Here is a 20,367-nt window from a genome sequence, read left to right as displayed (position 1 = left end):
CAGCCGTGGCTGGGAATCCATCACCCATGTAGCCGGGTTCATCATAGTGCACCGCCCATAATACAGGTTTTTTGGGTTAGATCACGTAAATATATATAAATGTGCCATTAAACCCGCCACCACCCGACACAGCCAATTAGTAAGGTTTGTCACGTAAACAGAACATGCCAATTCGTTACTAGTACAGCACACCGGTGTGTTGGAGAGCAAAGCCACAACATTTACAATCCGAGTACGACATTTCAACAGCAATTACACCTAGCTTCATCAGGCGACAGCCAGATTTGGCTGACAATCCTTACTAATTGGCTGTCATGTGGAGGTGGGTTCAACGACACATTTATATATTTACTCAATCTAACCCAAAAAACCTGTATTATGGATATTGGTCGCGAAAGCCTACGTGATAAAACTGATAGTGCAACGTGTGAACCGCGGCACCCATGACAAACTTACCCGAGGCCATTCTCACTCGTGCCAAAGCTTCCCCTTCCTTGATCTCCGAGCGTGGTGGAGAATCTGAAGTGAGAGCTGGAGATTCGGTCCAGGATGCTGGGTCTGCTGGTGATGTCTCCAAGCAGCCTGGTGTTGCGGTCTCCCACGTCAGCAGAGGAGATTCTGCTGCTGCTCAATGCCAAGTGAGAAACCCTCTCCAGGCCAGGTGCAGGTACTGGGAAGGACGCCCTGGAGGCAGCGGCGCTTGTACTTGGTTTCTGTTGACCATCCGCTGGCGCAGCCTGCGCCCGAGCAGACGGGAGCAAAAACTGATTAATCTCGATTGTGACAAATGAAAAAACATCTCAGACGATGATGCTGATGACGAAATCGCCCTGAATTCACAAGATCAGATTTCAGAAGCTAAGCAGGCTGGAGACAGGTTAGTACTTGAAAAGGAGACTGCCGGAAGGCTTGGGTTGTGAGGAGGAAATAAGATGGCGGCACAGCAATAGTATTAAATCTGTGTGGAGATTTGAATGTTACCTTCTCATACACTTGCCCTTCCACATGAAGCCACACGCACACTTCTAGCACAGTCCACACATCCGAAGGCAGCAGCAGCACCCTCCTGACACTCTAAATAAAGACTCGGCGAGGCTTTCCTATGCAGAGTGCTGTCGCCTTGTGCGACGCGGGGGCTGCGTGGGTGCAGTGGTTCTGCCGTACCACGTCCGTGGCTGTGGGGGCCTTGTCCACCAGGCTGAAGGAGATCCTCGAGCGGTGCAGCAGGGAGGCAGGAGGCACCTCGGACGCGGCGAGCGTAGCGCGTAGGCGGCTGCGCAGGATGGAGTGCGGCGTGAAGCCGTCCACCTCTGCGCGGGTGGCCATGGATCTCGCTCGCTGTAACGGCGCAGCACACACACAACTCACTTCTGAATGTGATCTCAACAGTACAGCTGAAGACGACGTAGTGTACACACGCTCACAAGCAGAAAGCGGTGGTCTCCTGATTTGAACTTGAAACCTTCCGAATGCGATTCGTGTCCTTGAACCACTGCACCAACACCAGGTCAGATATTTTTTAAAAAGACAATATAATTTTACCGCAAGAAAATTCGACTCAATAATTTCCTTGATAAACAAAAATTGCGCACGCCTCCACATGTACGCGAACACGTGCGTGAGGTGTCATTATATACATTCCTGTGACATAAACGCAAGTGGTCAGTTTGCTTGGTGGAGGCATCGCGGCTACCTTGAGGATAGGTGGGGTCTGCAGCAGTTCACGGGCACTGCTGCTGCTGGTGGCGGCGGTGGCCTGCTGGCCGGTGCCCGGGCTGGTGAGCCGACGAGACAACAACCTCCCCAACCTCATCGCTGAACTCCAGCCAACAGCAGGCGACACCAGCTGGGGAGCTGGCGAACGCTCAGGGGTCTTGCGAGATGGCGTCGCCATGGGGCTCGGCGCCACTATGGTGCGCTGCAACCTATATTTTCCAAATACACAGGAACACAATGTCCAGGAAAAATAAAAAATCAAACAATATCTGTATTGACAGCAAAACACAGGCATATTGGCAACCGAGGGTAACGCACATCATACAATTGCATAATCCCCGGGCTGTAGCTCGATATAATGTTTAAGCACCTGTACTTTAGCCAAGGTCGGCTTGCACTTTTGAGGATTAAGGTCCTGCTGCTGCAGTAAAAATTGCCGCTCTAAATCACCCGTGTTGACAACGTAAACTCACAATGATTGTCCCCCCCTGCCTAATCAGCAGTCCCAGAACGATCATAAGGATTTAATCCAAACTTTACCACCGAGCTGTCGCAATGCACCTGTGTACACTCACCTGGCCTCCATTGTGCTTTTTCGCTGAATGGGTGTGTCCAGAAACACATCCAGCTCATTGCTCTCCACACCTCCACCTTCTGTTTCTCTGCAGAAAAGAAGTATATTGTTATTGAACAATGATTCTACATTTCACAGTTTAACCACGAAAATAGCAATGTAATGTATTTAGCCAGCAAAGCTTCACACCGAGGGGCATGGGTTTTGCATTTGAATGTTGCCTAATTTATTTTTAAGGAGAGTTTTGAGTGTAGGAGGAAAGTGGAGTACCTGGAGAAAACCCATCCTTGTGTGGGGATAACACATCGGTCTTCGAAGACAGGTTTGCAAATACCCACTTGCTGTACTGCCACCTCCTGGACAGCTGGAAGTATGACTGGTTTGGATTTCCACAAATTTGTATAATTTATAAATCTTCATTTCCCAAGTGCCGGCATATCGGAGTGTGCCACTATGTCTGGTTTAACAATATAATATCAAAGGCAATACTAGTTTTCTTAAAATTTCAAACTCTGAATGCTCCATAGAAGCTGTACCAGTTAACGACAGATCAGGGGTAGAGAAACTTATTCTTACCGAGGGCAGAATAAGGCTTTCAAATACCTTTCACGGTAAAACACACAAACCATTCACTTCTGACAGTGAACGAGCATGCTAAAATGAGTGCAGCAAAGACACCTGTTATAGTTGTGCGAGTCATTGCTAAGTGGTAGGCTTGGTGTGCGCAGGTCATAGCAAACAATAGCGCCAAAGGGTGGGGGGGGGGGTTCCCCGGCCCTGCTGTAGATACACGTGGCATCATCCAGAGAGCGTAGACGTGGCCAAGGTGCGAGCTGCAGACATCCCACCTGGTTGGGGTGCTCCCACCCGCGTCGCCCTCGGCGTCGCCCCCCGTTGTGTGCACCTCCCGCATCTTGCGCAGCAGAGCGCCGAGGAATGTGGCGCGCGACATCACCTGCCCGCCCGTCCGGTGCACCACGGTCGAGAGGGGCTTTGGCACATCCTCTGCAAAAAAAAAACGATTGTCACGCAAAGGATTTATTCTCAAGCACCACTCATTTTACGACGAGCACATAATCAATATATACAACACACCACACCTCCGATTAGCACGGTTGGCTAAGTACAGTGCGAAAGAAGTTCAACATACATACATACATGCCAGGGTTTTGCATAGAACTAGTGATAAGTGTCATTAAATTACCATCCCAATTGTATGCCATACCATGTGAGTAATTTTCAGCAATGGGATGTTTGGCCGATACCAGCTACATTGTGTTTTCTTGTGACTCGTTCAAATTCATCTTGCGCGAGCACAACGTGTATAAACATTCGCCCCGCGTGTATAAAAAGTGAAGACAAGCAATGCATTGACCACCACGAGTGCTGTGCTGCAGGAGGTGGTAGGGCCGCGGTCGCTCGGAGAAGGCCAGGCGGCGCGTCACGCGCGGCAGAATCTTGCTGCACTGCTCCAGCATCAGCTGCCGCACGGCCACCCGCTCCCGCACGCGTGGGTCCCGCTCGCCCTACCCCAAGTGAAAAGCAAGGAAGCAAATTCACGAGTGTGCACGCATTCTGACACTTGCCAACATTTGTTCTCGAAATATTTAAGTACCGATAATAATACATCCCCTAACCGCAAGAGAGGACGTTACGTGGCGCACGATGTGTGACATCGAGAGCGGAGGCAGGGGCATGGCATTGTGACGTGATCGCCTTTGTTGACAACACTTTGATCTATTTGGCGAGTTTTCAATCGGTTAAGTACCCAATAACGGCACAAATTGTAACTAAAGTTACATGTGCAATGGATCATCTTTATGAGAGTTATCGTGACCCCCGTTACAGACCGACAGAGCGAACGCATTAATGTTTGCGACCTGAGTTTGTAAAGCTTAAAAAATTAGACGACGATTGGTGTTGCAGGTAAACCATTTTGAATCGGTCCACATAGACCACCACCGCTTCGTCCCAAGTGAAACTCACGGGCTGGACGCCTGGCATGCCGTGCCCGAGGCGCAGGGCGGCGAGGTAGTTGGCGTGCTCCAGGTGGTGGACCAGGAGCAGCTCCTTGCCCAGCGGGTGCTCGCTGCTGTCCAGAAAATGCTCCAGCACCTCCTGCCAAACGCACAATCCGATCGTTTGGAACGCGTTTCTCAAGGTGTGGATTGTAACCGAGGGGGAGTTCTCCCCGTTATCATTCGAGGTGTTGCAACTCAAGAAAACCTGTCATCATTAAAATGGAAACACGTTGGTTTAACCAAACTAATAAAATAACGTCAGAAACACGTATAGACATCTTAATACCACTTTTCCTGCTGCGGTCGGTCACCAAGACAATACCCCCCCCCCCCCCCTTCCTTACACCGCTGCTGCTCCGACCAACTCCTGCTGCAGTCAGATGTCAACACAACATAATGCCCCTCATCTGGACCCCCCCCCCCCCCCATAGCTGATCATTATCTTCAGCCATTATCAATCCACCGCTGCGTGATGGTCTTCTGAAGTCGTCGACAACTCTTGGTCTTGCGTTGCAAAAATCCTTCAAGTAACTGCACATGAGCGCATTTCATCACTCTGGTAAATGTCCACGTAAGTATGAATCCTGATCTCACCGTCATGCCATCATCCCTTTATCATCCTTATTAAATACAATACACTAAGCTCAGACTTACAGGGGTGGGTGATCAGAGCAGAACTCCTGGCTTAGAATATCTGAATGTAAACATCTGGACACTGGCTTCAGGATTTTAGAGGCTCACCTGCTCAGCTGGGGAGAAAGGCAGGCGCAGCACCTGATCCATGAGGCCGCCCTCCAGGCATGTTGAGAAGAAATGCTGCAGCAGCTCGCCGGCTGAGTCTCTGTGGACGTGCCTTTGCAGCAAGTTCCATGCCTCCAGCACGCACCTGGGGAATGGCAGCAGCAGCAGCAGTCAAAAACATTCCATGTTTCCATGTGCCCCAGCTGCAGTACCAGAAACATCGTAGATTCACATAGATTCAGACATTAGGTACGGTCTTCTTGGTTCTTTCGGTAAAGTCATGTAGAAGGGAAATAATAAAATAATAAAAATAAAACATAATAAAATACAATTCTCACAATGTTTCGGCCACAACGCAAGCAGCCGTCCTCAGGTGAAGAACAGGTCTGTCGGATAATTGTATTTTATTATGCTTTCTTTTCATTATTTTATTATTTCCCTTCTACGTGACTTTACCGAAAGAACCAAGAAGATGAATCCCTGCAGTCACGAAAGCTTTAAATCGAAAATTAGGTACGGTATTACGACACCGCTGCGGCAAGCACGCGGGCGGCCCAAGCGAGCACCTGTTTGCGAGGAGGATGGTGATGTGAAGCAGAACGTCGGTCGTGCCGCTGACGGGGGGCTGCAGCTGATAGAGGTAGCGCAGGGCGAGGGATACCTCGCGCTGGCTCAGCAGCGCATGCAACGCCCGCTCGTGCTGCCACGGTTTGAGGGGGTTCCGGCAGCCCGGGTGGGAGAGGGCATCCAGCCCAGCCTGGCATGCAACAGCACAAACAATGCACGCTTTCTTAAGACAAACACGGCTAACTAACGTTTCTGATGACATGACTTTTCTGGTATCAGTGCCAACCGTGTTAGTTACATTTCCTTCAAATTGCAAAGCCAATATAAAATTCACACAATCCACAGTAACTGCATTCGTTTGCAATTAAAGTATGCTTCTATTTTTAAATCACACACAAACTTATAAGCAATCTATACTAAACTCATGAAACCGTATAAACGATCTTGGACACTGCAGTCAGTGAACCGTAACTTTTTGGCATCAGCCCATCTGCTGGTGACAGCGCTCTTTGCAACACGTGCTTAAACGTTGTGGAACCATTTTCCTTTAGATTTGGTTATGCATTGTGGTCTAATTTTATATCAAGCCAAAAACAAACATTGTCAAGACATTTTAATCAGAGTAGATATAGTTTACAATTCGTTTAACACGTAGGCTTTCGTGACCAATATTATCCATAAGAGTTTTTTTTGGCTTCGATCGCGTAAATATAAATGTCGTTAAACCCACAACAGCCAATTAGTAAGGGTTGTCATGTAAAAAACACGCCAATCCGCTACTAGTACAGCACACCAGTGTGTTGGAGAGTTGTAATAATTGGCGAAACACCGTATTCAAATTGTAAATGTTGTGGATTTACTCTCCAGCACACCGGTATGTTGTACTAGTAACGAATCGGCATGTTCTGTTTACATGACAAACCTTACTAATTGGCTGTGTCGGGTGATGGCGGGTTTAACGACATAAATATTTACACGATCTAACCCCTAAAAAAAACTATATTATGGATGGTTTACAATTCTAGTAATTTGTTGCATACTACTCCTGGATGAATTTACATGAGTGGGCGAGCAGTGAGAGCTAAAAGTGGTATGAAGGAAGTACGATTAGGTACAACAAAATGCGCAATATAAACACGATTTATTTGTTGTGATATTTAAACAGCCATTGAAACGTTGAAATATGCGACCACTAACAGGAATTCAATGCACACTTGTATTTGGATGAGATTGTGAGCTGAGAAAGAATGCTGAATGGCACACAAAAATAAATTCCCAAGCACTACGTGCATTCTACAACCATAATGGTGAATACATACTTCTTGCTCGGCACAATGATTCACGACACCAGCGAATCAATTAAATGCCATGCTTAAGGGTCACGATTAATTCAAGAATAAATTACCCTGATCTCATTTGCATTCTCTGCCTTATACATTCTGTTTCATCCGTATAATCTCAGTTACAATTACACAAAGTTAACAATTATATATTTGCAATTCGCACAAACCAATAAATCCTTATGTGTATGACTCAACGTAATAACGATGCAGACAAGAAATGATTACGTTGCACGATTCAAAGCAAATCACTATTTACGTGACACATCCAATGCATTTATTTTGATCTCAGCAATCGGTATTCTGCAAACGGTTACACGCACGGTCCTCGCACAATGCGCCACGCAGCCTCACCTGGAAGTCCTTGTGGTCGAGGAGCCAGTACGCGTGCACAAGGCGCAAGCGGTCGAGGGGCAGCCCCATGGAGGCCGGGAAGGACTCGAGCGTGGGGCCACTCCGCTCCTGCCCCGAGTGCTGCACGTCCAAGAGCAGGTACGTCACCTAGTCCGCGGCGCAATTGCGTCAAGGTCCTACACGTGAGCTGTTGCGACGAGTGGCGTCGTGCGACCGAAGGGCCAGGCATTGAGAAAGATATGAAACCAATCCCCATTCCGCAGCCAAATGAGGCGGAACCTTCAATATTACCCATAAATGACATTAATAAATCCTTGTATCACTGCCGCACTAATCAGGTACAAATAATAATGTATAAGGCGTCCTTAAACAATGGACCTGAGAGCCATGAATATATAGGATGAAAATTATTGCAAAGTAACCTGGGAGAGGAAGACTAAAAGACATGGTAGAGAACTAGAGAGGCATTTTAAATAGGTGGGGTCTTCAGCCAGGACTCAGAATTCTCCATCGGCCGTGAATTTGTGACCTCCAAGCGCAGGGAACTCCGGAACCTGGGTGCTGTGCAAACAAAAGCTCGGTAGTCACCAAAGGTTCAAAACCTGGGGCGTGGGACGCCGAGTAGAGCACTATTGGTAGATCTCAGAAATCTGTGATCCCAGTGTACTAGAGTAGAATCATTTCGATTTCGCAACACTCATGTTCTAGTTTTTGCATGCCCAATTACTTGTAAAGGTGAGCCCTAATTACGCGTTGCATTCTGGATAACGTGTGTTTATGTGCCGCCCACCAAATGTAGTCCTATTGAGCTCGAAGAAAACGTTCTTCAACTCCCAAACTTAAGTGACTGGCATGAGTACACGTCGGGAACACAGAAGACACAAACATAAGTCTGGCCTGGGAACTTAATGCTAGTCACAGTGATGTTGACTTATACAATGACAATATTTGTGCATTTTTTAAAACCCTTAGAGGAAAATTATTAGTGAACAGCAAGTATAAAAATGGATACAATGGTGTTCTTGGTATGGAAGTCAAAATCTTCCAGTAGGTATATGTCCAGGAGGGCCTGCAACGCAAATGAGAGCAGTGAAAGGAATTAAATGCTGCTTACATGACACAAAACAATGCCAAGGATATTTTTTTAAGATTAGGTCAACCATTTCTATGGAGCACAATATATGATTCCTACAAAGGTGTATAATATATACACTAGTCGCAGAGAGCTGTGTGGAGACATTAGACCAGGGTTAGGTGGTAACCTACAGCCTGCAGGCTGATATGGTCCATGACTTCATGCCACAATATATTCATTTCTGTCACTCTTTTATGACACGTGCAATTTTATCCAGTAAAATTACCGGATAATGCTCGGGTGTATGTTACCGTGTGGTAGCCCGACAAAAGTATTTGAAAGTCCTATTCAGATTTCAGTAAGGAAAAGGTTCCCCAACCCTGCTGCAGAACAAAGCGAGGTCGTTCACTACGAGTGCTGGGGACAGGCAGGGTGCGTCAGGTATCATACGTGTAGGGAGCGTGGGGGGTATTGCCCGGTGCCACCCTCGTCCCTTCTCCAAAGCCTCTGCAGCTTCTCCCCAATCTCCGCCACGAAGCCATCGATCAGGAGGCAGTCGGCATTCCACCGATCACTGCAGAGCAACACGGCAATGTTACATGCAAGACTTTTCACAATTTACATCTACATGATTAATGACGAAATTGTGGTCACAATTGGATTCAAACATCTATTAGCTTTGCCTTTGTGGTTCATGCAGAATAAATAATGTCTACAAGGTTGCACATAATCTACAGACCTTCTGTGCACCAACCACACACTAAATATGAATAATTAATTCTTACACACGCAATTTAAAGCATGTATTGTGAGCGCTAAAGTAGGATTTTATCAACAAATCATGATCACTGAAATGCCATGCTCGCGAGCTACACGAGACAAGCCACAACTCAAGACAAAAAGGCAACTGACAACCCAGTCCTGGGGTCCCTGCTTCACCACGAACCAGCAAAGTGAAGAATGGTCAAACAATCTCCATGCGAAACAGGGGAGGCCCTTATTCAGAAGTCGATTAATAAAGTGGTATATATATTTATAAAAAAAAGTCTTGTCAAGTACAGCCCGACTATTTTGGCAGGCAAAGGTTGCCAGGTTGTTGCTGACCAAGCACTTTTGGGCAGACAGCAGAGTAAAGTGAGTAGCTTACCCGGCGAGCCGAGCCAGGTGTTGCCTGCGCATGCTGTAGTAGTGTTGCAGGGTCATCCATCGGTATACCACCTTCCTCCCAACCGCATCATCCTCTTCTTCATCTACAGCCAACAACAACACGCGATAAAGTTTAGAGCTCAAAGAAATGGTCACCAGCAGTGGCTAAACTAATCGTGCATAGTTGGCTGGCAAGGAATCCAGCTATGATAAAGGAGTGTTGATGCCCTTGCGGGCATGTTAAGAATGTACCTGGGGATTCAGGCAGCAGGCCGGCATGGCAGAACCAGAACACCACCTGTGCATATTGCGCCATCAGCCCCACCACCTTCTGCTTGCCAGCCACGTCCTCCACACCTAGTGCCGGAAAAAGATAATGTGGACACAATGTAACAATGAGAGTGAGCGGTGATCAAAGGAAGATGCACTAGCTCTCCCTTCTCTTGTGTACAGCATTAGCAGCCAGTGGACCATGTGCTGCGCTATGAATCCAGCAATTCGAGCGTTGGTGGCAAGATATATATCTGGTCATGTCCTGGACCTCAGACTTCACCAAACCACTCTGACCAATGTTGTGAAATATGGTCAAAGAATCACTATGACTCTCATAATGTGGGGCAGCTTTTGTCAGTAGTAGAATTAAATGTCTATAGCTCATCTTGTAGATACTGTGTCCCAGGCACTAAGACAGTGGTTTCAAGCTTCAATAATGAGAATAAATCATGGTATGGCGTGGCGTCGTATCATAGTGTGTTCTAATAAGCCCACTGCATAGATTCTGTATTAAAAAGTAAACCTTTGAGATCGCTACAATGATAAAAGCCACATATTCATGTCACTTTAAAGTCTATTTTCTCATTAATGGAACTTCAAACTCATATTCGACAGCTCAGGACCTCAGCCTAGGTGCATATCTAAAATGAGAGCCATGTATTTTTGAGTTACATCTTTGTTTAATGAGCCTACAGTGGTTTACAGTGCTCATGTATTATAAGGGGTAAATATAAATCCCACATCGCATCAGCAGATTAAATTAGCAGAGAATACAAAAGACTTGTGGAGATGAAAATTAATACCCTGTTATTTACGCACATCAAAGCCATGGCACTTGGCAGTAATGAAGCCAATATTAAACCAAAGCAATCTCTCACAAAAGTGGAAAAAGCACACATCAAAAGCAACGGTGAATTCTGCAAATCTCAATGGCCAAACCAGCCCACTCTCTTGATAAAACAACCCACAATTATATAGGATGGGCTTCACGAATTAAAATTCTGAGGCGTGGCATTAAGCAACTTTACCACATGGCAGGAGGGCTGGTGCCTCTGAGAGGAAGCAGCCGAGCAAGGAGGACAGGCGTAGTAGCACCAGTTGGCAGCCGTGTAGTGCCTGCATGCGCTGGTGGTCCAGTGCGTTGCATGAGCCGTCAAAAAGTGGCAAGCCTGCAGGGTCACAACAAAGACAAACAAAGATCCCCCGTATAGCCATAAGAGACTGTTGGGGCAAGTGCTGTTAGCGAGCACCTGTGAAGGACAGCACGGGGAGCCTTCGTCTCCCCAGTGGCAATGTTTATACACTGCACCAGGTACTCATTTGAGGCTGAGTCGACCTAGGGGAGGCCCAAGACCGGTTCTGAAAAAGGTCACTGGTGTTGGCCGTGAGCGGGAATTGAACCCGGATCGCCGGGTTCATAGCGCAGCGCGCTAACGCACACATACAGACACCCACAAACACGTGTTTACAGTCCCACCAAATTCTATTCTCCGGATTACAAGGCACTCTGCTAGATAAGCTGCACGTGATGCCGGTGTCAACAAAGCTACACACCTTTAGTCACAAACACCTCCTGTTTTACCAGGTGCACTCCCAACCATTGCTTTAAAATACGGACACGAGTCTTATAATCCAGAGATTACTGGAGCAATGTTTGCAATTTGTCTACTGAGCTACTGTCCCTGAGGGACTGAGAATGTGCTTTTTAACGATTTTGGCCAAAAGCAGGTCAAATGCAATAATTGTTAAAATAATCATAAATGCACAATGATACAAGTAGAACATAACATCAAGGCCTAAAGAGCTGCAGCAACACAATCCAAGGTCCACACGTCTCACTCAAGACAAAAAGGCAACTGACAACTCAGTCCTGGGGTCCCTGCTTCACCACGAACCAGCAAAGTGAAGAATGGTCAAACAATCTCCATGCGGAACTTCGAGGCTAGCTACGTGTATCATATTTTAAAACGCCATTGGCCTCGTCTGAACCGGCATATATTTCATGTGCAATTTCAGAGTCAGAGCGCTGGTGTGAAGGCATATTAAATATCAAAAAGATTTACGCTTACATAATTGATCCAGTTTTTCCTTGGTTGACACCACTTTGTTCCAAGTCCAATCCAACAGGAACCGAAGGTTGCTCGTGGACTCAACTTGACCTGAAACAAAGACAAGGCACAGGTGTGAATGGAGTCACGTTACACGCCGCTATTAAACACACCCGGGCACACGACACCAGAGGGGCATCTCCTACTTTCTTTAGAACCAAACATCAATGGATTAGTTGACAATTATAGCCAGCCAAGTAAGCTGTCTCACAAAACAAGACGTTCATCAAACACGTTTAACTTCGACGATATTCTAAGTACATAAATAGATGTAAAGGTGGAGTGGTGAAGTGGTTAGTGTACTGCGCTATGAACCCAGAGGCCAAAGTTGTATTCCCAGCCATGGCTAACATCAGTGATATGTGACATCTGAACCGGCCCTGGGTACCTACTCCACCAACCTGCACTGACCAACGTGGTAAAGTATCGTCAAATAACCACCCATGATTGACACAGCATCGGCTGGCATTCATCCAACAGTGGGCTGATACAGGCAGAACCATTTGTATGATTAGTGATGTAATCATCATGTTTATGAATGACAATAGCTACCTTGCTTACAATGGAAAAATACAATTTGGGACATTGTAAGTTGTTTAAGCAACTCTCACAGCAATAATAAAAACTGAGTGGGCTTTTAAAATGACAATTGCATGCATGTTAATCCTCACCATCGCAACAAGAGTGTGTTCTAAAACTATGGACTGGAAAGACACCCATTGAAACAGTTATTCGGTGCAGCTTTTAGAGCAGTAGTTTGCAACACAATTTAAAACACCAACCTGTGGATGCCCAGGCACGTATGGAGCTTGTTATCATTCCCAGAATCCCTTTCTTCAGTGCCACAGAAAGAACAGCCTCCATTTTCTCCTCCTGGAAAATATCACACATCATGGCCAACATTCCACAGCATTCTGGGGTATCCCGCTACAAGAACCAACAGCAATGATGGCTACAATGCCATAACAGTCATTGAATGACGTAGAAGAGTGGGGCTCAGGGGGCTAATACCACGCAAGAGAATTCAGTTAGGAAAACTTAGATATGGGGTTTGAATACTGACGGCAAGTCATGACAAAACCAGGTTCTCATGTGTACCAAGTTAATGGTCTTGGCCCAGTCACCAATAGTTGTACATGTATGGAACTTCTTTCGCACCCTACGTAGCCAACCATGCTAATTGGAGGTGCGGGAGTACTAATCGGAAGTGCGGGATTGCTAATCGGATTTGGGAGGTATGGCAATGTAAAGTTCTGCAGTTGCATGGGTCTGAGTAGTGGGTGCATGCACGTGAAATGCACTCATGATAACACAAACAACTTGGTCAACATCATTGAAGAAAACGCGCCTGAGAAACAGACCATCGGCACGTGGAGCCACGAGGTGAGAGATGATTTAATACAAACAGCTCCCACGTTGTTCTTTGCACCGAGGCCCATGCCAACCATGCTAGGTTACTGCGCGTACCCATGAAAGGTTGTTGGCTGTGGTGTTGGCGAGCCGCGAGGGCAGAAGCCCAGCTACTCGGCACCGGCTGTAGCTCTCCTGCAGCCCCTCGGCTGTCAGCAGCAATGCACGGCTCAGATGACTCAGGGTCTGTACACAGGAATGGGAGAAAACAGCACCCAATTAAATATTTACCCAAATCCAGTTATTTAGTCGACTAGACTGATGCGTGTAGCCTTGATCCAGCAGTCGAAGGATCAGGGGTGCACAAGCATGGTCTTTGAGGGCTGTAGGGTGTTCTGGATTTTGAGCCAACTGATTTTTCTTTATTACTCAATTGAACTCTTCATTGAACGAATTGCTTAATTAGACAAATTTTTGTTTTCAGCCATTAAGCAGTTGTATATTTCAAGTTATCTACAAAACCGAAAGGAGAGACAATGGGTGATAATCATGTAATGATTCATCAACTAAAATAGCATCTCCTTTTTAAAATACACTAATAGTATGCTCATGAAAACATTGCATATTGTTTATACAGGTAATATTACAATTGTACTTGTAAGCCAATGAAATCAATAAGATGGAGCAAGAGAGATATTTTAAAATAATATACAGTTTTGCATGCAATGGCAATCCCATACCGTGTAAACCGAGTGAACTGGAGTGGGGGGAGGGGTGGCTGGTAGGCAAGGGAGAAACAGTATATTGTGACATCCCCTAATGGCTGTTGATGATGATGAATGTTGAGTGGCTTTTTCAATTACATTGTAAACACACACCTCTGTTTGAAGTCCTGGGCATGTTACGTTCACGACTCCATTGTTCATCAAGCAGGTGACATCTGCATAATCGGACAACAAGTGACAATACATAAATAGAATCGTTTGCATGTTTAACATTTTCAGCAGGTTCCACACATTTTATAAGATATACGCATGGCATCTAGCATTTTAAATGGCTGCTATTTAATGGAATGTTACTTGTCTATTTAATCAATATATCATTTCAGCACTCAAATGCTTTCCTGTTATTATCAAGTAAATTTTTCACCAATTAGTAAACATTCCGCAGGCCACCACATTGCATATAATCCACACAACTAAAGGATATAGTAGTTGGTTTTTACCCTTTAAACTGGTACAAAACTGACACCTTTATACAAGGCATCATGTTTGCAATAACCACAACACAAGCAGTCAAAATGCAAACAAAAAGAAACAACTCTGATAATGGTAATGATATGCACTGTCCTTGAAGTTGACTGGTCCACACCCGAGACAGCTTTCCTTAGAGCCTAGTCTCCATTGGTGTTGAACCAGATGACGCCAAAAGGTGTATAAAGGTGTCAGTTTTGTACCAGTTTAAAGGGCAAAAAACAACTACTATATTTTGCCACTGGTAAAGGAGGTCTTATAAACTAAAGGATAGTCGCATGTACCAAAGGTGTAGGAGGTGGAGGAGTAGAATTGCTCTGGAGGCGGGTGGATGGTGGGCACGCCCTGGCTGAAGCTGCGCTCCAGAGCCAGCATATGCAGCACATACGCAGAGGGCCCAGCCACGTCGCGCAGAGCCTCCAGCGACCACAGCGAGAAGTAGTTGCAGCCCTGCATGGAGTCCTCCAGCCTGCGGTGGGCATTGCCGCCAAGACGGAACGCACGGATGGGTAATGTGCAGAAGACACCATGTACATTCAATGATGATAGTCGTCAATCACTGCCCACTTAGTTAAAACAATGCTTTATATTATTACAGATCACCATGATGATTGTTATCTACAATGAGATAATACAAGCTCTCAAAAATCAAGATCTTAATAAAATATATAGAAATTATCAAAACCATTATGAAGATGGAACAGCTAGATTGACATGTAAAAAGTAATAATCTAGAAATTAGCAGAGAAATCAACCCTTTGATTGTATTTGGGGCATTTTAAATATTTATTCCCAATCGTCTACAATTCATCTATAGGATACAACCTTTGTAAAACACCAAAACTCGTAGTCGTAGTAGTATGCTGCATCTTGTAGAAGCACAGTGTATGAATTGGTAGTAAGCATGCATGTTGAATTGAGACCAAATAATGGGATTGTTGTTCAAATTGTCATTGGTTTACCTGATGGAGTTGGGCATCTGGGCGTGATACCAGCGGTTAATGTCGAAGATGCCCAGATAAACAAGAGGCTGTGTGGCCCTGAAGGAATGTGCCTCCCACACAAACACCGCCACGCTTATGTCAGGGGAGAAGGCTCCTGTGTGTACAAACGCGTATGCATACGTCATTAGTGTCTTAACTCACCACTTATTCCAGGACTGTGGAAATGTTGATGCATTCTAAAAAATGTTTAAGCAAAAACAATCAAAGCTACATTTCAGAATTGTACTTGAGGGGTATAACATAAACATTGTTCTTATAGAAAAGGACCACTTCAAATAATTTCACAATTCACAACCTGCAGTGAGTTAAAAAAAATGCCATTATCACAATTACTGAATTACAATGTAAAAAAACAATGCATTGTTTTAAACATCGTTATTAGCAGGCACATACCGATTCATGCATTGACACAAGCACTGAATTGTGTGTATAAATATCAATCAGTTGATAAAGAAAAAATATATAAATATGCGAAGGAATTCAGCAGACGATACTAAAAAGACAAAAAAAAAATCGCGTTTGAATTGTCATGCCAAACCATGACAATGTATCAACTCAGATGAAAAGAGGGCCTGAGGGGAATTGCAACATTACTATCAACCAACAGCACACCCGTTAACTACACAAAACGGAAATAAAAACCACTTATACTAAGACAGAACCACATCCGTATGGTAAGTGTTCGACGTGCCTTCATCGAGAATTGTGTCTTCTCTGTGCCGGTAGCGCTCAACCACCTGGCACCCCAGCAGGGTGCTACCCGCAGGGGAGCCCTGGGCAGGGTACAGTTGGTCCGTCAGCTCCTGACTGTAGCACTCCTCGCAGTACTTCAGGCCCTGTGCACACCAATAACGCAGCACATGCCGCAAGCTTTAGGGTCAGCCGCTGGATCGGATGAGAAGTGACGGCTGAATGCCGTCGCATCCGAATAGCACGACTACTCTCACCAGGGTGGCCTCACCTGATAGATGACCTTGCCTCCAAGAACGCATTTACGAGATTGAAAGAGCATCTGGAAGAGATGCAAGCTCACCACCTCCCCATCCCTGTAAAATTGGAAGAATAAATTTGAGTTTGCACACACGCATTTTGTAATTTGCGCAAAGTACCGGTGCTGAGACCAATCCTATGTTAGAGTACAAATGCTACGCAACTACTTACACGTCAGGCAGAGACTGTGCCGCCCAGAGGTAGCAGCAGTTGCGTGGATCATTCTCTGGCTCCTGGAATGCAAAGGCACTCACAGGGATTGTACCTCCATCCACCTGAGTGTGATACCTGCTTAACAAAGAAGAAAGCAAGGAGCTAAGTCAACTGCCCATTAAATGAGCACACACCTTGTTTCATACGACAAAGCGCATATAGCTAAAAAAGCTAAAGCAAGCATTCATTCAATACTCACACTCTTTTGAGCGTGGCGAGGTTCCAGATTTGCATGTTTCCATCGGAGAAGCCAGCTACCAGCTGATTGGTGCGCTGCACGTACAGGAGGGCTGAGCCAACGCGAGCCTCCCCCCTCGCCGCCGAGGCAGCTGGGCCGCACAGCTGCAGGCCAATGTGCCGCCCCTCTCTGCCAGCGGACTCGCGTTTCCCTGGCAACCCCGTTGCTGATACGTAAACTGCTTCGAGGCCTGCAGAGACACACAAAAAAAAACAGGTGTTCAAGGGGAAAACTTCACCTGTTCTCAGATAAACTATTCACAAATTCAGCTGCTCGCAATTTTAAAAAAATGTTCAGTGGCATTTGTGTATCATTAAAAGAATAAATCGCAAATAACATGAGCCAGATTAGTCCATTCATATTTGCTAACTACATGTTATGCTAAAAAATACCTTTAACCAGTTGCCCTTGCTGTGTCCATGTCTGGGTGCATGCAAATACACTATGCAAGATGACAAAATACATTTTGAACTGCTGCATTTACAAAAAAAAGGATAATCTAATTACCAGGAAAAATCACCCCCCAACATTATTCTTTGCTACCTAGCACAGTGCACCCTTACATTTAAATTATCTTCTCCATTCATTCACAGATGAAGTTCTTACATTCTGCATGTATCCGATGATTGATACACATCCATGTCATAGAGAATATGATTAAAATGTAGAGATCGTGCACATGTATTCCACATGATGCAGAACACGTTTTAAATGGAACACAAGTGACATTGTGCATGTATGTGCCACTCGATGTCAATTCAAAGCAAGATAGATTGCTTGTGTTTGTATTCTCCATGACAAGTGCCAATTTAAATTAATATAGACATGCTGTGTTTGCGTAAGCATGCATCTCATGTAACAGAGAGTGCAACGACTCGGCTTGTAATTGAACGAAGAAGATTGGCAAAGGAAGGTGGCATGTTGCAGGTCCTGAAAACTGCAGCATGGGAAATCTTGCCATAAGAAAATGGAGACAAGCCAACGTTGTCCTCTTACCCATTGGGTCGCCCTCACTGCTGCCATCGGACATGTCGTCCAGGCACAAATCGAGTAGGAGCACATGCCCCGTGTGGGTAGCCACGGCCACGATCCCGAACAGCCATCGCAGGTCTTGGTGCAGGTGCTGCGTGGAGGCATCGGCACCGCCGCTACTGCTCACCACCTCCAAGGCTTTCACCTACAAGTTTCGTTTGAGACAAGGACAGAGATGTAGAATCACAGCTATCAACTCCCGAAATTATGGTTGAATCTATGGATTATCGCTTCACTTTATTATTCACATACAAATGAGCAGTTTGTGGAAAAATCTTCCACACACGAGGCTAAAAATGTGTATTAAGCGCAGGCTTTAATGGCACCAAAGATTACGTCATCAGCATCATTCTTCATCACTTGCAAAGGCAAGATATTCGATGCATCTAAAGATATACAAGGTACACAAAAGCAGAAATCTCACCCTGCCAGGAACTTCGATGGCACGAGTCACGCGCGATGTTCCCAGGTCGTACAGACACACGATGCCTGAGCAGTCGCTCTCCTCACCACCAATGCCTGCCACCCCCTCGTGCCTTTGTGCATTCTCTAGCCCCACAAGCAAGTAGCGCCCGCCAGCCCATGTCAGCCCTTTTACAGTCGACACGGCTAGCTCCCCGCTGGGCCCCGAGAAGCAGTACGCTGACAGCCGCTGACCGGAGCGCGGGCTCAACACCTCCAGCACGGCACCGCGAGCCAGCCAGCTCACGCCCACATCTGATGCAGAAAATAAACAGCCATTCAAGTCAATTCCTGCCGGAAGTTACAGGGTGCAAGCCAGGACATGCGTGCAACTTCCTCACAGGCTGAGCCACTGTGGTAGTGCTTGCCAGTAATCCAGCACCTTGGAGGTAAGCATTGCTGGACCATGCAGATCTGAGAATGGCATACCCATTGAATTGTGAGGTGGCCAGGTGATGGCAGTACAGCAAGTGGATGGTTGAAACTCATCTGCGTGGACTTTGAGTGCTAGCCCCAATTATGTGTTTTTTTCTTTGTAGGTACTGTAAGTTCTCTCCCACATGTAAAACACCCCTTGAAAGGGAACTGGCCAAAAATCCTTATGTAGGTTTGTCCTGAAAAATAGCCTTCAGACCACGTGAGGGTTTTAAGGGTATTTTATATTACGGCTTATTTACAAATTATTACTAAATCAACATCAATTACTGATTTTGCATATCCTATACGTGTGTTAAAGTCCAAAGATCACATAATGGATTTCAATACAATTGTGCAAGTAAATATCAACACGGGTACACGCATGTCAAATATATGTATTCCACAAACTACCACCGTAATCCACATTTGCTGGTAGGTGGGATCCTACCCAAGACAGTTTGCTCTGCAGGAAGGAGGCAGCTGAATGTGATGTGCAAGGGCTACTATGCGCTTGGGTACCTTTTGCAAACTGTCCCAGCAGAGGGGCTCCATGCGCGCTCTCGTCAGTGCCCAGAGCGAGCCGGGTGCCCGCACTCAGCTGCAGCAGCCCGCTGCTGGTACGCGCCCGCAGCTCTCTCATGCCACCTGCAGGCCGCCCAGACGCCTTGGCTCTAGCACTAATCTGGCCTTATTGCTGCAACAGACCAAAACAAAGTTGGGATTAGTCACACAAGAGATTGTTCACGGTATCAAACATAGCACCTGCTTTACCACTTCACTTGTTTCTAATGGTTCTGCGAAGTCTCCATCATGTCAATAATAAGGGTTGTCTGACCATATTTCAACACACTGTCCAGTGAGGATTGGTGAAAGGGGCACTGTACCTATAACAAAATCTGTGGCTGGGAATGCTGCACAGTGCTCCTTTAAACAGTCACTACTTCACACGTTGAGTAAATTTATAGGGATGACTTAAGCAGCCTGTGGCCAAACCTATCTTACTAAGCACAACAGCAAGCTCTTCCCTCCAGAACACAAGGCACATTTAAACACAGAACTCATTCCACTGCAATGCTCTCCAGGCTCGATTCTCAACACAAACATCCACAGTACATTTGGTCATCACACATTGCACGGATCAGTGATGAAGACTAAATCTGTAGCCACGGGCAGTACTGTACACAATAAACACGGGGAGGTGGGAGTCTTAAGCCCAGCTTTGCCATTCAGTAAGTGCACGCTCACAACTTAAGATGCAGTCCAACACTGGTGGGACTGTGGGTTCATACACAACAATGCTAAATTGCCTAAGATGAGACATCTCAGCAGGGTCTAAAATACACCTATCAAATGTCTGTCTCACCACAAGAAAATACAAACACACTTTAGTCGTCCAGCCTGCACACCTACTAGACCTTCTTCCTCCAAAATTTGGTACAGCAAGACACACCATGAACCTGACTAGCCCTTCTGGTTCTCATCAGCAGACTGGT

The 20,367-nt window shown here is 45.9% G+C and overlaps 1 protein-coding gene across 3 annotated transcripts in view; it reads right to left on the bottom strand.

Moving 5' to 3' along the window:
* Window positions 1-20,367, bottom strand: part of AHCTF1 (AT-hook containing transcription factor 1) — a 28,365-nt gene that overhangs the window by 6,300 nt on the left and 1,698 nt on the right. Inside the window, exons 2-29 of one of the 3 annotated variants that reach the window (XM_061551318.1) lie at window positions 19,394-19,568; window positions 18,420-18,712; window positions 17,960-18,140; window positions 16,925-17,153; window positions 16,684-16,800; window positions 16,484-16,568; window positions 16,214-16,358; window positions 15,481-15,616; window positions 14,803-14,987; window positions 14,144-14,205; window positions 13,383-13,511; window positions 12,698-12,788; window positions 11,877-11,966; window positions 10,836-10,976; window positions 9,787-9,891; window positions 9,536-9,638; window positions 8,839-8,962; window positions 8,326-8,382; window positions 7,314-7,460; window positions 5,619-5,809; window positions 5,053-5,197; window positions 4,277-4,408; window positions 3,666-3,816; window positions 3,139-3,295; window positions 2,292-2,378; window positions 1,694-1,925; window positions 1,165-1,338; window positions 457-737 (exon numbers count right to left, since the gene is read on the bottom strand). In XM_061551318.1, the coding sequence (XP_061407302.1) occupies window positions 457-737; window positions 1,165-1,338; window positions 1,694-1,925; window positions 2,292-2,378; window positions 3,139-3,295; window positions 3,666-3,816; window positions 4,277-4,408; window positions 5,053-5,197; window positions 5,619-5,809; window positions 7,314-7,460; window positions 8,326-8,382; window positions 8,839-8,962; window positions 9,536-9,638; window positions 9,787-9,891; window positions 10,836-10,976; window positions 11,877-11,966; window positions 12,698-12,788; window positions 13,383-13,511; window positions 14,144-14,205; window positions 14,803-14,987; window positions 15,481-15,616; window positions 16,214-16,358; window positions 16,484-16,568; window positions 16,684-16,800; window positions 16,925-17,153; window positions 17,960-18,140; window positions 18,420-18,712; window positions 19,394-19,514 (4,091 nt within the window). In that variant the 5' untranslated portion in view covers window positions 19,515-19,568. The remainder of the gene's footprint in view (window positions 1-456; window positions 738-1,164; window positions 1,339-1,693; window positions 1,926-2,291; window positions 2,379-3,138; window positions 3,296-3,665; window positions 3,817-4,276; window positions 4,409-5,052; window positions 5,198-5,618; window positions 5,810-7,313; window positions 7,461-8,325; window positions 8,383-8,838; window positions 8,963-9,535; window positions 9,639-9,786; window positions 9,892-10,835; window positions 10,977-11,876; window positions 11,967-12,697; window positions 12,789-13,382; window positions 13,512-14,143; window positions 14,206-14,802; window positions 14,988-15,480; window positions 15,617-16,213; window positions 16,359-16,483; window positions 16,569-16,683; window positions 16,801-16,924; window positions 17,154-17,959; window positions 18,141-18,419; window positions 18,713-19,393; window positions 19,569-20,367) is intronic. The other 2 variants (XM_061551319.1, XM_061551320.1) reach the window with 2 other exon arrangements.

The sequence above is a fragment of the Lethenteron reissneri genome, chromosome 14, assembly GCF_015708825.2.
Source record: "Lethenteron reissneri isolate LAM-NWPU_2019-01 chromosome 14, ASM1570882v1, whole genome shotgun sequence".
In the NCBI taxonomy this organism is placed as follows: domain Eukaryota; kingdom Metazoa; phylum Chordata; class Hyperoartia; order Petromyzontiformes; family Petromyzontidae; genus Lethenteron; species Lethenteron reissneri.
This window is presented reverse-complemented; position numbering and strand designations above follow the sequence as displayed.